The sequence below is a fragment of the Colletes gigas genome, unplaced genomic scaffold, assembly GCF_013123115.1.
Source record: "Colletes gigas isolate AHSC1104 unplaced genomic scaffold, ASM1312311v1 Colletes_gigas_Sc00045, whole genome shotgun sequence".
In the NCBI taxonomy this organism is placed as follows: Eukaryota; Metazoa; Arthropoda; class Insecta; order Hymenoptera; family Colletidae; genus Colletes; species Colletes gigas.
Window position 1 is genome coordinate 1273128 of NW_025106674.1, and position 15439 is coordinate 1288566.

The 15439-nt window shown below is 44.7% G+C and overlaps 2 protein-coding genes across 2 annotated transcripts; both read right to left on the reverse strand.

The window, feature by feature from the left end:
* Window positions 1–4892: 4892 nt before the first annotated feature.
* On the reverse strand, window positions 4893–5558 carry LOC122403176 (piggyBac transposable element-derived protein 3-like). Its single transcript, XM_043406535.1, has one exon. It carries the CDS (start codon window positions 5556–5558, stop codon window positions 4917–4919), a length of 642 nt encoding a protein of 213 aa, XP_043262470.1. The 3' UTR covers window positions 4893–4916.
* A 1426-nt stretch (window positions 5559–6984) lies between these two features.
* LOC122403177 lies at window positions 6985–13976 on the reverse strand. The gene is made up of 3 exons (XM_043406537.1): window positions 13460–13976; window positions 12046–12246; window positions 6985–12002 (listed from the first exon to the last, which is right to left on the reverse strand). Exons 1-3 carry the CDS (start codon window positions 13974–13976, stop codon window positions 6985–6987), a joined length of 5736 nt encoding a protein of 1911 aa, XP_043262472.1.
* Between the last annotated feature and the right edge of the window lie 1463 nt (window positions 13977–15439).

Consider the following 15439-nt stretch of genomic DNA (forward strand, 5'->3'; position numbering starts at 1 on the left):
ACCCTCAACGTTGTCCAGAAAAGGTTGGGGAAGGTTGTTATATGGTAAGGATTGGTGAATTATGATGGCGACACCCCCGTGTGGCGTTATCCTGTCGTTTCTTATGATTCTGTATCTAGTTAGTTTTATTATATCTGTGTCCTTCAGCCATGTTTCTGACACAAGAGCAATGTGGATTCGGTGGTGTTCAAGGAACATTAGGAGTTCTTGTGTTTTATTGAGGATGCTGGTGGCATTCCAGAGTAAGATTTTTGTAGGCAGGTTAGCCATTGATTAACTCAGCGGCTTCTAAGAATGCTTGAAGTTTTTGAGCCTTGGTTTTGCAGGTAATTAGTTTGTTGTATAGATGGTCTAATGCGGCTCCTATGCTGGTAATGTCAATGAGCTCATTTATGGTCTGAGCTTTAGAGAAAAGGTCTGATAGTTCGGGGGTTTTGTTGGTTTCGGTAGGGGCAGTCTTGGGGATTTGTCTTGCAGCCGTGACAGTTGCATAGGACCTAGCTGTGGTTGCAGAAGGCATTGGGTGCGAGAGGAGTGGCTTATTGGTGGCACGTGTAGGTTGCGGTGGGGTAGGTGCTTGATAGGGAGCAGGGGTTGTGAGTGTTATGGTGCGTGCTCTTTTTTGTAAAAACGCGAGAAGCGAGGGGCATTGACTATAATTAGCCGGGTGAGGGCCGTGGCAGTTGCAGCAGGTTGCCGGGGTGTTGGGTGACTTGACACAGTCTTTGGTAGAATGTTTGCCTGCGCACTTGACACATGAAGGGGTTTTGGTGCAGTTGGCCGACGAGTGGCCAAAAGCCTGGCATCGGAAACATTGTATGTATGGGCGGGAGTTGTTGAACTTTTCCCAATAGGCTCTGGTGTGTCCTAGCGATCTTACATGATTAATCTGCTGGAGAGTGGTGCCCTTCGCGAAGATTATTTTGTAAGTGGCAAGATAGCTGGCCTCTTTTCTTTTTAACTCTGTGCAAGCTAAGGCATTTAACCCCTTGGCTTGAATTTCTAAGAGGATTTGCTCGGTTGGGAGCTTGGGTAGTCCTTTAAGGACAACTGCGGTGGTCTTATCCGTGTTGAGTGTGTACATGTGCATTTGTAAATTGTTTTTAATTACTAATTCTTTGACCGCGCGGTGGTCGCTGATTGTTGCGAGAGTGATTTTAGCCTGGTTAGTGAGGTATTTAATTTCGAATTTGTCGTTTACCGTACTTTCTATTAGCCGACAGAATCCTATGTGGTCCTTGATTATTGAGTGAATAAATATAGGCGGTGGCTTACCTTGTGTCTTGACTGTTTCAGCTGGGGTTACCTGTGGTGGCGTAATGGGGGTGGTTTGTTCGACATCGAAGATGTCCGACAAGATGGCGAACCTGTTGACTACAGGGACGCTGGTTGTTGCTGCGGGCGTGGCGTGGATGGCCGATGTGGATGGGGTGGTATGTGAATCTTTGGAGGTTTTCCTTTTCCTTGGAAGAAGGAAGCCTTCATGGTCGGTGCTCTGTTTGTTAGTGGAGTCCATTGGTGCTGTCTTACTGAGGTCGATTTCCGTGAGTGGCGTGGTTGAGGGTCGTCCGGAGTCCGAAAGTGACGCCGTGCGCCGCCTTATTATATGTATGTATGGCTCACCATCCTGCCTGGCGGCTTGACGGTGGCGGAAATTTGTTTTTTCCGGCCCGGCGGCCAGCTCTGGTCGTTGGGCCTTGCCTTCCTGTTAGTCGGGTATTTCCGTATCCTGCTCGTGTGCCTGGTAGAGTGCCTGGGTCGTGATCCTTTTTTCTTGTTGTATGAATTCACTTGAGAACTAGTTTCGCTTATGAGTGTCTCGATGTCAACTCCACGAGAGTCTCCGTGAGAATGTGATGACTAACATGGGCCGAAGGGCCCGCTTTTATACCCGGGCGACCTGCGCTAGCGTGGGCCTGGCCGTTGTTGATTGGCCAGGACCCATCTATTTTAGCGTTGACCTGGCTTCTTGACGAACGCTTCGCCGACGTTTTTAACGTAACTAAACTAAGGGCGCGGTATAGCGGCTTTTCGGCGAAAGCCGCGTCGTTGTTCTTATTTCTATATTAAATTAATATCTCGTGTTACACCTTTCATTTTTTACTTGGAATAGAGCTGTTATTCGCCCAACCTTGGTTGCCTGTAGTACTCGCCCATCTCCTATTTTGACATTTACCGGAGATTTTAACGTGATACACTCATCATACCATTTGTCCTCGTTTCCAATATGGTCAGTGCATCCACTATCCAGTAACCAAACCATTTCCTTCGCTTTAGTTGCCTCTTCTTCCTTGATTTCAGAAGCATTTACTTGTACTATGAAGCTACTTCCTCCATGCGTTGATGTTTCATCTTGCGTTCCATTTCTGTAACTGTTATATGCTCCACGTTGACTTCCTCTGGATCTGTACAAACGTCCACGATTTTGCTGTGATCGTCCTCTGCCACGTTCGTATTGTCCAGACTTCCATTGCGTCTGTTGATGACCAGCATTCACCTGCCGACAATATTTTTGTGTGTGGCCTACTCTACCACACCCCCAGCATTTTGCATATTGTCTTCTCATCCCTGTGCTTGATTGGATTGCAGAAAAAGCATTCGTCTTATCTGCTTGTATATTTTCCTCTGCTTTATTTACCCCTTCTTTAAATTTCATCTTCAATTTCCCTTTTAGATATTCTATATTCCTTTCGTTTTCAGGTAGCACATCTATGAGATCTCCAATATAATTATATGACTGTGGTAGTGCTTTAATCATATAGTTCAACTTTTCCTGTTCTGTTATATTCGCATCAGCTGACTTCAACTCATTTACTGCTTTTTCAAACTCATCAAAAAACGTTGTTATGTCTTGGTAATCCTTTACATCTCGTCAAATTTTCTTATAATTTCAAAAGCAGTGTCTACATTACTTATATATTCTAATTGTCTGTTTGTTATTGCACTGTATATGTAATTTACTGCTTTAATGTCCATGTTATTCCACGTGTCCAATTCATCGGTCTCCTCCCTTTTTCTTTCTATTACCTGATTGCACCTTTTATATTTTAAAAAGGTCGTTATTCGTTTTTTCCAATTTTTATAGTCCGCTCCATCGAAAATGGGTATAATTATATCATCGCACTTCATATGGGCCATCTCGAATTCTTTATTTTTTTTTAGAATCTATTACTGTTCTAACCTCTTATGTATATCTTCTCGAGATTTCTAGAACCTTCCACTGTTCTAACCTAAAAATACCGTCTCTTTACTCTTTGTTATTTTTCTTTCCTTTTTACGAACTTTGTGCACAAACTTATAAACCACGGACCTCTGCTACCATGTTAATGTAAATGAACACCCACGTTGTATATTAACAATATATATATTTGGATACAGAATAAACGATATGCATACAGACACAGTCTCGACACGTGTTCACTCCTCCTATTATTCCTTGTATCTCTCCGCTCTCGATCTCTCACATAGATGTCTCTCATTCACACTCTCGAGGTCGGCATGCGCACTCCGTCATAATGCATGTCTACATATCCAACAGTATATCTTACAGTAAATCTTACAAAACTGTATTTTGAATAGCCTCCATTCCTTTGGATCATGTTTAAAACCCAGAATTTTTATTAATTCATCCACATCAGTGCAAACACAAAGCTTTTCATGCATCACAAAGAATTGTTCAAAATTATGTTGTCGTGCTCTAAAATACGTTACTTTGGATGCTTTGTTCAACAAATTCCATTCCTGTAGACGAGATGCTAAAAGCTCTGCTTGATTTTTTGATAAATCCAAGTTTCGCACAAGATCGTTAAGGTCGGTTCTGTTTCTTCAATTGTTGTTTCGACTTGATCTTCTGGAGTATCCTGGTGTGTATGAGAATTAAGTGGTGGTGGTGCCGATACAGATACTACTGGGTGCGTGGCGAAAGATACATCTGGGTATACAATTTTCTTCTTCCCTTTCTTATTAAATCCACTAATTTTGCATAAACAAAAGTAACAGTCTGCAACATGATCGCTTGACTCTTTCCATACCATTGGAATTGTGAATGGCAGACTTCTGTTATTTCCTCTTGTTCAAGCTAAAAGTGCGGAGGCACAACGTTGGCAACAAATATGCGGTGCCCAGTATTTATCTTGGTCACCAAGTTTACGTCCAAAGTATTGTTCATACGCATATTCTATTTTAGAAGTTATTTTGCGGCGACTCGATTTCACTACCACTTCCCCACAAACGTAGCAAAAAGAGTTTGGATCATTCTTGCACTTTCGTGTCATTGTACTATGTTAAACTAAAAAACACTATGTTAAATTAATCGTAATACAACACTACTTTATAACTACACTGTACTAAATACTATATTATACTGCACTTTATACACTAAAAATACTATACTACGATATATGCATATATGTATAGTCAAAAAATGTTAAAAAGCATCCAAGTGCACTATAAATGACAAATATGTTCACCGAACACGATTTATCCAGTGGAAATGAAATCTTTCTGAACTCGTCAGCACAACTATTCCGAACGATTTTAAAGACAAAACTGAGCTCTCTAAACCAAAACGAAACACTGGGGCCTAAAGCACTTGAAGATTTTTCTCTGAATGTATCAAGTGTTACGGAGAAGCGTCAAGAGATGTTTGTGTTTCAAACTGTTGTCATAGGAAACCGTTGATGTTATATTGCGAGACGGAATCCGTTAACACGTTCGTCGCCGCGTCACCCAGATCTGGGTGACGGGTATGCTTCCGTGGGGGCCCCGTCACCCAAATATGGGTGACGCTCTCTTATTCAAGTTAATAGTACTTTCAGTTGGATTTTTAAAAGGAATTTAATGGAATAAGCACTGAAATATAAATATTATACTATACTGTTTACTAATTTATATTTAGGATAACATATTACATTATACTATGTCGTATGGTGTGCGTTGAAACATTCTAAACACATTTGAGGGTATTTTGGACAATTGAAACAATAGGTCGTAGTTTTTTTTACATTTTTTTTCGCTTCTTGACGTTCAGCAGTTTGCCTTCTCTTCTGGTAACATAGAGCGCACATCCTTCTTATAGGCTTGCCCTGCTGATTCCTACGAATCTCTAGCTTATGGAACACGTTCCTTGTTTTATTTCTATGCGTAGCATTTTCCGGGGACAACCATTCGGCAACGAGGAGCTCCCGAAATTTTCTTATTTCAATTTTTTTATTTGTGGCTCTCTGGTACACGATGTGAGCATTTACTATACTTGTTCCTAAAAGCAAGTGCAGTGCTAATTTCCGATACCACTTGATACTTTTTCGTATCGTTGTGGCATATGACGCCATCTGATCGCTCCTGTCGATGCCACTTTTTCCATTATTATATGCCAGTATCGCCAAAGGTTTCTGTTTAGGAGGACGCCCGCGATGAGTAGAATCCGAGGTTGAAATCATAATAGGTGCATGTTTTGTTGATAACATCCTAACATCGCGAACATCCCTCCACTTTAACACCACAATACCGTTGTCATCTTCTCTTGCTATCATTTCACCTCTCTTCAATGGGTACGACATTACAAAACGTGGCATAAATTTTTTGTTGTATCGCACAGTCCCAACGACATGCGTCTTGAATTTTAAAAATTTGGCTGCTAATTCATAGCTTGTGTAAAAGTTGTCGACAAACAAAGTTCTTCCTTCATTTATCAATTTATCTGCAAGTTCAATGCAGACGTTTTCAGCTATGCCAATTTGCCTTCTTCCGCTGATGTCTCGTCCAGAATATATTTTCGCAGACCATGTATACCCTTCGGTGGAGCACAATTTGAAAAGCTTTATACCATATTTATGAGTTTTGGTTGGTGTTTAGTCCGAACCGAAAGGATCGTTCCGGAGTAGTAAATTTGCACGTGGTGTGCCGACTAAACTAAATTTCGAAGGACCACCCCTTATTCAGGGGACTAACGAGACGTTTTACTATTCTATTGTATTTTAAAACTCAACAAAAGTATACACTGATCAGATTAGGAACGGCTAGCGCACTATCTGTTTGTCAAATGGTAACTAAGTACGTAAGCAAGCAAGTAGGCAAGTAAGCGACTAAGCGAATAAGCGAGTAATAAGCAATAAGGTCGAAATCACGGCATGCCGCCGTTTTTATACTGCTGACTTTGGGGCGGGGGTGCGACGATGCCGACGTAGCTTGGCGTCCAAGGTGGAGGGTGCTACGTTTGGCAACTCCGGGGACTTTCCACCGCGTGCGTCAGCCCTTGGGCCCGCGTACAAACCATCGACGAAAACAAGGGAGGCCCAAGGCGAAGAGCCGCGCACGTGTGGGCCATCCGACAGTCTCTTGGGGCTGCAACCACTCGAGACTGCCTTCGCCAACCAAGTTTATGACACTTTGTCCCTTTTGTTTAGCGAAACTCTAAGATATTTTTTGCCCATGCTGGCCTTGACGAAACTCTACAAACGCGGTTCTATGTCATAAACCTGGTCGACTCACCGAAGCCCAAACATCCCGCCCACCTTGAAAGCTCAAGCGTTTAATATACTGTAAAAACTAAACATAAACTAACTAATTGGTACGATTCATGTCGATGAATTAAATGCTCACGGTGGATACAATTTTAAACTATGATGCTACTTAATGCTACTCCGGGGAGGTTACAACTATATATATTTTTTTTTAAGAGCTAGACTAGTCTATTAGTATAACAAGTACTGATTGATAGTGAATGGGAACAGATCCCAAGAATTACTCTACGTTCGGTTGTGAGCCGGGGGTATTTTCCGCAGCGTCTTCTTCCTCTGCCAGCGGTAAGAGGCAGATTCTTGTCACCGGTCTCTTGATAATGCCATCAGACACCTTGATGGACACCACCCGGATTATCCCATCGGTGCCTGGTTGGAGCTCGGTAATTCTCCCAAGACGCCAACGTAATGGTGGGATGTTGTCTTCTCGTATGACGACTAGGGCACCTATCTTCACTATGGTTGGTTAATGAAGCCTCCATTTTTGACGTTGCTGGAGATGGTGTAAATACTCCTGCTGCCAACGCTTCCAGAAATGTTGCAGCATCTGTTGGACTAACTGATGCCGGTTTAGTCGATTTTGTTTTAGATGCAATAAATCCTGTTGCGGCAGGGCGGTTAGTGCATCTCCGATTAAAAAATGTCCAGGAGTGAGAGGAGTGAGATCATTGGGATCTGACGAAAGAGGATGAAGAGGGCGGGAATTCAAGCATGCTTCGATCTGTGCTAGTATTGTGTACAGCTCTTCGTACGTGAGGCGCTGTTCCCCTATTATTCTTTTGACGTGGTGTTTCGCTGATTTGACAGCACTCTCCCATAGACCCCCAAAGTGCGGCGCATGTGGCGGGATCAGGTGCCACTGTATCTGCTTCTGTGCTAGTAAATTTCCTACCTTTGCGTGGTGTGCTTTACTATTTAGTAACACTCCTAATTCATTAAGATTGTTGCGTGCTCCAATGAAATTTCTACCGTTGTCTGAGTAGATACAGTGACTCCGTCCCCTACGAGCTATAAACCGATTGAGGCAATTCAGGAAGGCGTCAGTGCTCAAGTCTGTTGCTAATTCTATGTGTACAGCCTTGGTGACGAAACATACAAATATACAAATGTAGGCCTTGTGTGCGGTGCGAGCACGCCCGCGTTCCCTAATTAATAACGGACCGGCATAATCGATTCCGCAGGTAGCAAACGGTCGAGCAGGAGTCACCCGAGTTGCAGGCAAGTCTCCCATGATCGGATTTATGTCGGTCGGTTTTGTTCGGAAGCAACGAATGCATCTGTGTATTATTTTCTTAACCACGCGCTTGCAAGCTAGTATCCAAAACCGATTGCGCAACGATGCGCTGGTGAGCTGACACCCCGCGTGGAGCAATCGACAGTGTTCATAGGTCACCACTAAATTCGCCAATGGGTGGTCCGAGGGTAGAATCAATGGGTGTTTCTGATTGTAAACTATAGGAGCGTTTCGGAGTCTCCCGCCCACCCTGAGCAAACCCTTTGAGCCCAGGAACGGATTCAGCGAGGCTAATTTGCTGGTTTGTGCTAGCGGGTTAGCTGCTTGTAGATCGCTGATTTCCTTGCCGAAGCACTCTTGCTGTACGAGTTTGATTATTGTCTTTTCGGACCGAGCTAATTCGCGTGCTGTTAAAAATGATTGCCATGAATTTGTGGCGTTAGGTTGCACGGCGAGGGTTTGACTGTTCTCCCGCGTTTTGGATTTCAGCCGATCTACGAACTTCCTACAGTACGCTACAATTCTAACAAGCCTAGAGTAGGATGAAAAACGGCAAAGGATGTCCGTCGGGCAATTAGGTGTTGCGACATGACTACGAACGTGGTTGATCTCTTCCGGCATTGTGTCTGGGATTGTCTCGATTGAGGGCCATTCGTGCTGTTCTTGTAATAGCCACGATGGGCCAGACCACCACAGGTCTGTACGCCTTAACGTTGTGGGGTCGGTGCCTCGTGAAATCACGTCGGCAGGGTTGTCTTCCGAAGCCACGTGGTGCCAGTTTTCTACTGACGTAGATTGTCGAATTTCTGACACGCGGTTCGCCACGAAGGTCTTCCAACGGTTTGGTTGACCTCTGATCCAGGCTAGAGCAATTGTGGAGTCTGACCAGTAATGTTCGCACTTGAATGCTAACTGTAACGCGTATCGGATTCGTTTGACTAATTGGGCTAGCAAAAGGGCACCGCATAATTCTAGCCGCGGAAGGGTGGTTGTTTTCAAAGGAGCGACTCGAGATTTGGCACAAAGCAATCGCACCGTGTACCTGCCGGTCTCGTCGAGCGACCGCAGGTAGATGCACGCACCGTAGGCCCTTTCCGACGCGTCCGAAAACCCGTGCAGTTCTACTGCCCTTGCGTTATCGCATATTACACGGCGCGGTATTTCTAATGTCTTGACCTGGTTCAATTCTGTACGAAACCTTGACCATTGGGCATGAAGATCTTGATCTACACTTTCATCCCAACCTAATTGCAGCTGCCACAAGGTTTGCATTAAAATCTTGGCCCTTGTAATTACGGGACCAACTAAGCCGAGTGGATCGAACACCTGAGCGATTTCAGAAAGTATGGTGCGTTTAGTGATGCGAGTATAGATTGGCTCTCTGACCGAAAACCGAAGCTCGTCTGGTTCGGAAAGCCATATCAATCCTAATGTTTTGGAATCTCCTTCGGGAGGTTTGATCTCCTTTTCTATGCTAGACCGATCATGCAAGATTTCGGGCTTGTTTGATGCCCACTTTCGTAACTGAAACCCTGCTTGCCCTAGAACTTGTGTCAGCTGTTTCTTTAATGCCTGTGTTTCCCTTACTGTCTCGCATCCGGTGAGCAAGTCGTCTACGTAAAAGTCATAAATTATCGCACGACTTGCTAGAGGCGATTGATTTGCACATTCTAATCCTATCTGGTGCAAGACGCGAGTGGCTAGAAATGGGGCCGAAGATGTACCGTATGTCACCGTATTCAATTCGTACGTGTTGATCGGACCGTCCACACACGAACGCCAAAGAATACACTGGTACTTCCGATCCTCTGGTCGGACGAGCACTTGTCGATACATTTTCTCTACATCTGCCGAAAGTACAAATTTGTGCTTTCTGAATCGAACTACGATGGAAAAAAGGTCGTCTTGTACGGTCGGCCCTACTAATTGTATGTCATTTAATGACAGGCCCGAGGACGTTTTTGCCGACCCGTCAAAAACTATTCTGACCCGAGTCGTTGTGCTAGAGGCCTTGAAAACTGCATGATGCGGCAGGTAATACCTAAGGGTAGTGCTAGTTGTCGCTGTGTCGCGTCGAGTCATATGTCCAAGTCGTTCATACTCGTGCATGAAGGAAACGTATTCTCGGCGTAAATCGGGTTGCCGAGCTAGTTTACGTTCAATGGCTGCGAATCCTTTTTCAGCTTGAGCTCTCGAATCCCCTAACTGGTTGATGCTGTTTGTAAATGGAATGCTCACTAAATATCGGCCGTCATCGTCGCGTCTTGTCGTTCGTCGAAAGTGTTGTTCGGCGTCGTTCGTCGCGTCGGTCAACGGTCCGTCCTTGTCTGATGTTACATTTTCTAATTCCCAAAATCGCGCCAGGCTAGTATCTAACTGCTCATTCGAGATCACGTAACAATTGCTAGTTCGCGTTCTCCGGTCTGTTGAATTTAACTGTCCTCCCAGAACCCAACCTAATCTCGTCTTTTGCCAAATCAAGCCTTCTGTTCCAGCCTTCTGCTGTCCGATGCACAGGAGCTGCCAGAAGAGTCCTGCACCTATCAGCAGGTCAACTTGCTTTGATTTGGCAAAGTTTGGATCAGCTAATTGCATCCCCGGTGGGCACGATGTGCTCGTCCGATCAATCGGGACATTCGGCATGTCTTCGGTGATGGTTTTTAGAACGAGACATGAGACGTTAGCGCGAAAATTATTGTGTCTGGATGACACGGCTACCTGTGCCCTCGATCGTGTAGAGCTGACCGTTCTACCTAACCCGCCGACCGTCATTTCAATGTTCGAGCGCGGAAGGCGTAATCGATTGCACAGTGCCTCGGTTATGAAATGGGCCTGTGATCCGGCGTCTAACAACGCGCAACATTCATGTTTTGTTCCCTTGTTATCTTCTAAGTAAACTATGGCCGTGGATAAAACTGCATGGTTGCCAATGTTATTAGCTAAGTTTGAGACGCAGGAGGTCGCGGGTGTTGGGACGGGCGCGACAGATTCCGAATTTCGAACGAAAGGCTCTGAGCCAGCGGAAACAGAGGCCTGATCTCGATGTAACAACGTGTTGTGCCTTTTCCCGCATTTCCTACAGGAGCCTCGCGTGCAATTTTTAATTTGATGGCCTTGTTGCAGGCAGTTAAAACAAACTTGTAATTGTTTCACAGTAGCATGCATCTCCGAATGAGGCATACCTTTCAGTTTCTCGCAATGTTGTAGCGAGTGCTCACGTTTGCACAATATGCATTGAGTTTGCATATTGGCAACGTGCGAGGCTACGTAATCTGTTCTGGGTTGAGGCTTGGAGTGACCGGGTGGTTTGTACAAGGGTCTCGAATCGCTACCTGCGGGCTGTCTACCTGCTGGGGCCCGTTCAAGATATTTCGCCTGCTCTTCAACAAATTCTACGAAATTTCGAAACGTTGCGATTTCTGTCAATCTAAGGGACCGTTTTTCCCATTCCCTTTGTGTCGCAACATCTAATTTCCTCGACAAAATCAAAACTAGCAACGTGTCCCAATGTTTGGTTGGCTGGCCTAACGCGCCTAGTGCTAATACGTGGTTGTTTGCGTTATCTACCAAGTCGCGAAGGGTTGTGTGCGTTTGCTTGTGAACCGATTGTAGGTTCAGCAAAGCGTTACCGTGGTGGTATATCAACGATTTAGGGTCTTCGTATCTATTCTTCAGTGTTTCCCAAGCTAGCCTATAATTCTCATCAGAAACACCCAATGACCTAATTACTCGAGCCGCGCTCCCCTTTAATGCCGAATTTAAGTAATGGAATCGCTGAATATTACACAGTGATACATTTTGGTGTATCAACGAGACGAACGTGTCGCGAAACCGCAGCCAGTTATTATAATCGCCATCGAATTCTGGCAACACGATAGTGGGGAGTCGCGGGGTAGCTGGCAATTCCGTCGGCGCGGACGTTGTGCTGGGCGACGGCGACGGTTGAGTGGACGCGCGCGATCTCGAAATGTACCCTTCTACCTTTGCCATCAAGTCGAAGTACGTTGTTTCGAACGTGTCCCTAAAAGCCGCATGCATGGCCTCGTCTTGTGTTTCTGCAACCGCTGACTCTATTTTCGATTGAATGCTCTCGAATTTGTAATATATCGCTTCATTCATTCTCAGACGTTTTTCTAACGAGTCTATGGGAGTCGCGCTCGCCGATGTGTCAAAGAAGTTCGCGAAACGCGTCAAAGTGGCCTTCAATTGGCCGCGCTCGCGAATTAATGTTGTCAAGCCGTCCATTTTAACTATAATTTAGCACAGACCGAAAAAATGCGGGAGTGGACTTACGGAAGGAGAAGATGCTGAGTCGTCTTGGTGGTGACGTCCAGCGAAGTCGTCCTGTCAGAGCTCGATTAGCTATCTCGTCCAGGGGCGGCGATGTACACGTTGACGTCGCCTGATGCCTTCCTGGATGCTGCTCTGCTGCGATGCGTCGTCCGCTGCTAGTCAGAATGTGCGTCCAGTACGTGGACCACAGCTTCCGGATGTCTCGAAGATTTCCAATAATGAAGTATTGGACAATACTTCCAATGCTGTATCGGTGGCAATCCTATCTCGTCCAGGGGTGACGTTGTCCAAATTGTTGACCCGTCCGAACCGCTCTGGATGCTGCTTGTCACCGATCTCAGGTTTCTGGCTCCAAAAGCTGAGCGCAGTTGCACTCCTTCTCGGAATCACGTGTTCTGTGTTGAGTTCTATCAATTCTTCGATACTGTTGCTGCGTGGCACTGACCGGCCACAAGAACTATATGTGACGTGGTTCTTATCCGGCTCGAAGGACCAATGTTTAGTCCGAACCGAAAGGATCGTTCCGGAGTAGTAAATTTGCACGTGGTGTGCCGACTAAACTAAATTTCGAAGGACCACCCCTTATTCAGGGGACTAACGAGACGTTTTACTATTCTATTGTATTTTAAAACTCAACAAAAGTATACACTGATCAGATTAGGAACGGCTAGCGCACTATCTGTTTGTCAAATGGTAACTAAGTACGTAAGCAAGCAAGTAGGCAAGTAAGCGACTAAGCGAATAAGCGAGTAATAAGCAATAAGGTCGAAATCACGGCATGCCGCCGTTTTTATACTGCTGACTTTGGGGCGGGGGTGCGACGATGCCGACGTAGCTTGGCGTCCAAGGTGGAGGGTGCTACGTTTGGCAACTCCGGGGACTTTCCACCGCGTGCGTCAGCCCTTGGGCCCGCGTACAAACCATCGACGAAAACAAGGGAGGCCCAAGGCGAAGAGCCGCGCACGTGTGGGCCATCCGACAGTCTCTTGGGGCTGCAACCACTCGAGACTGCCTTCGCCAACCAAGTTTATGACACTTTGTCCCTTTTGTTTAGCGAAACTCTAAGATATTTTTTGCCCATGCTGGCCTTGACGAAACTCTACAAACGCGGTTCTATGTCATAAACCTGGTCGACTCACCGAAGCCCAAACAGTTGGTATGTATTGTCTGAATATTAGTCGTCCCCTCCAAGAAACCATTGTTTCGTCGATTATAATATTTTCACCTGGTGAAAAGACTTTTTGAAAGTTGTCTGTCAATAGGTTTAGGAGTGGCAAAACTTTTCCAAGTCTGCTACCCTTTTCTATCGTTTCGTTATTTGCAAAATGCAAGTTTGCTAATAGTAATTCGAAACGATTACGGGACATCTTGCTGCGCGGAAATGGAAAGTTGTAGATAGGGTCCTTTGACCAACATTTCACAAGCGGTGTCTGTACTAGACCCATCCAAATCATCAGTCCTATAAATTTTATAATTTCTGCAGAAGTGGTGGGTTTCCACCTGTTCAGTCGAGCATGCTCAGTCATTTGTTGTTGATGCAATTTTTGCTCTGCATATCTATTAGTCTCTGTGACTAAAAGGCTTATCACTTTTTCGTCTAAGAATAGCGAAAGCACTTCACTTGCGCTAATATCAGACGGCAAATCCATCAGAAGCCCATCTTTTCCGGTGAACGTAAATGACTGTTGCCTGTTAGCAAACTCGTTCCACTGGATATTGTCCAATAAATCATGAACAGAGCTCAGCTGCTCTTCTTCGTCTATAGCAAGTTCTTCCAAAATGTCGTCGAGGTCTTCACTTGCATATGATTCCTCAGAATCGGAGTTTGAACTCGATGAAATTCTATTTATAACTTTTCTTCTAAAACTCACTACTTCGTCATCACTACTCTCCTCACTTTCAATTATATTTTTACGACATCCAACGAACATTTTGAGGATAAAAAAGTCACCGACGTGCGTCTCAAATAAAGTATGCTTCTTGACTAAATGAAGGATCTGGGATAACTGCCGTGAGATCACAGACAGTCCTCTAGCCGAAAACCTTATCGCTCTCCCCATTTCAGAACTAAATACAGTATTGTCTCTCTATAGCCGCGCGTTTTCGGATTCTCTATAGACGCGAAGCTATCCCCACTACTTCGTTTGTAATCACCGCGCCGCGACATCGGGTATCGAATATCAAAGAGAAAGCCGAAGAAAAGTCGACGAGCCCCATCCCCCTTGAACGCTCGAGCGTGAAATCAAAGAAAGCCGAATAGACTACTCGTCTCTCAAGTTGCGTGCGCCCGGTCCCGACATGCGCGGCTATAGAGAGACAATACTGTACTTTGTTATGAATCGAAGGTTCGAAAACGTTACTCGAGTGCCAACTCGAGTTACATCCTTGCTATTTCCCGCTTATCGCTCTGTTTATGTTTCGGCGTTCCAACAGTCGGATTTGGGCCCCGCGAGAAACTCAACCGAATTGCGCTGGGCAACGAACGTGTTAACGGTTCGGGTTTGCACACGTCGTGCAATCGCCCTTTTCTGTTTCGGCGATCACTTGATTGTTACTCGAACTGTTCTTTAAACGAACACCGTGCCGTGCGTTCGTCAGATCGTTGTGTGTTCTCGTACAGATGCGATTGTCGCAGAACGAAATACAGTGAAAACTCGATAAATGTCCTCAAGAGCTGTTCCATAAATGATACATTTTTATCCCCACCACTAGGGGGATCCCCCTTGAACCAGTGAGGCGAAGTGTAACCGGAGACGTAGCGGCTTTCTTTAAAAATCTTTATTGCCTTCGTCAACTTAGTTTAAATGTCCCTGTCAGTGTGACCACACTACTGTACAAGAAGAAAGTTTTTTATTTTTTACTTTTTTTAAATAAAAATTTTACTATCATGTGGGGAAGATTTTTCTAATTAAAATGAGACTAAACACGATATAAATCGGCCAATATTTGTTACCATAATATTGAATTAAATATTGTGTACTCGTATCTTCGCAAGGTCAGTGGATTGGTACATTTATCGAACAGTGGTAGCTAACGAAACCTCCTATTTCATAAGTGTTGCAGTTTTTGATCACTTACGAAACGGTGGAACCGTTCCGTTTGAAAATAGCTACCTCCCGTTCGATAAATGTAGCCAGCACCTCGATGTGTCGTTCTTTGATATTTCCGAACATAGAAAAGGACAGCACAAGAAGGATAAATAAAGAGAGAAAGACTCGCAAGTACAATATTTAATTCAATATTATGCTACCAAATATTGACCGATTTATATCGTGTTTAGCCTCATTTTAATCAGAGAAATCTCCCCAACATGATAGTGAAATTTTTATTAACAAAAAGTAAAAAATAAAAAACTTTCTTCTGTGCAGTAGTGTGGTCACACTGACGCGGATAT

Coding starts and splice junctions, on each gene's coding strand:
- LOC122403177 (XM_043406537.1), bottom strand. CDS start 13,976: ATGTTCGTTGGATGTCGTAAAAATATAATTGAAAGTGAGGAGAGTAGT. Junction 12,247..13,459: donor ACAGACACCGCTTGTGAAAT/GTTGGTCAAAGG, acceptor GAAATCTTCGAG/ACATCCGGAAGCTGTGGTCC. Junction 12,003..12,045: donor ACTCAGCATCTTCTCCTTCC/GTAAGTCCACTC, acceptor GCTAAATTATAG/TTAAAATGGACGGCTTGACA.
- LOC122403176 (XM_043406535.1), bottom strand. CDS start 5,558: ATGTCGTACCCATTGAAGAGAGGTGAAATGATAGCAAGAGAAGATGAC.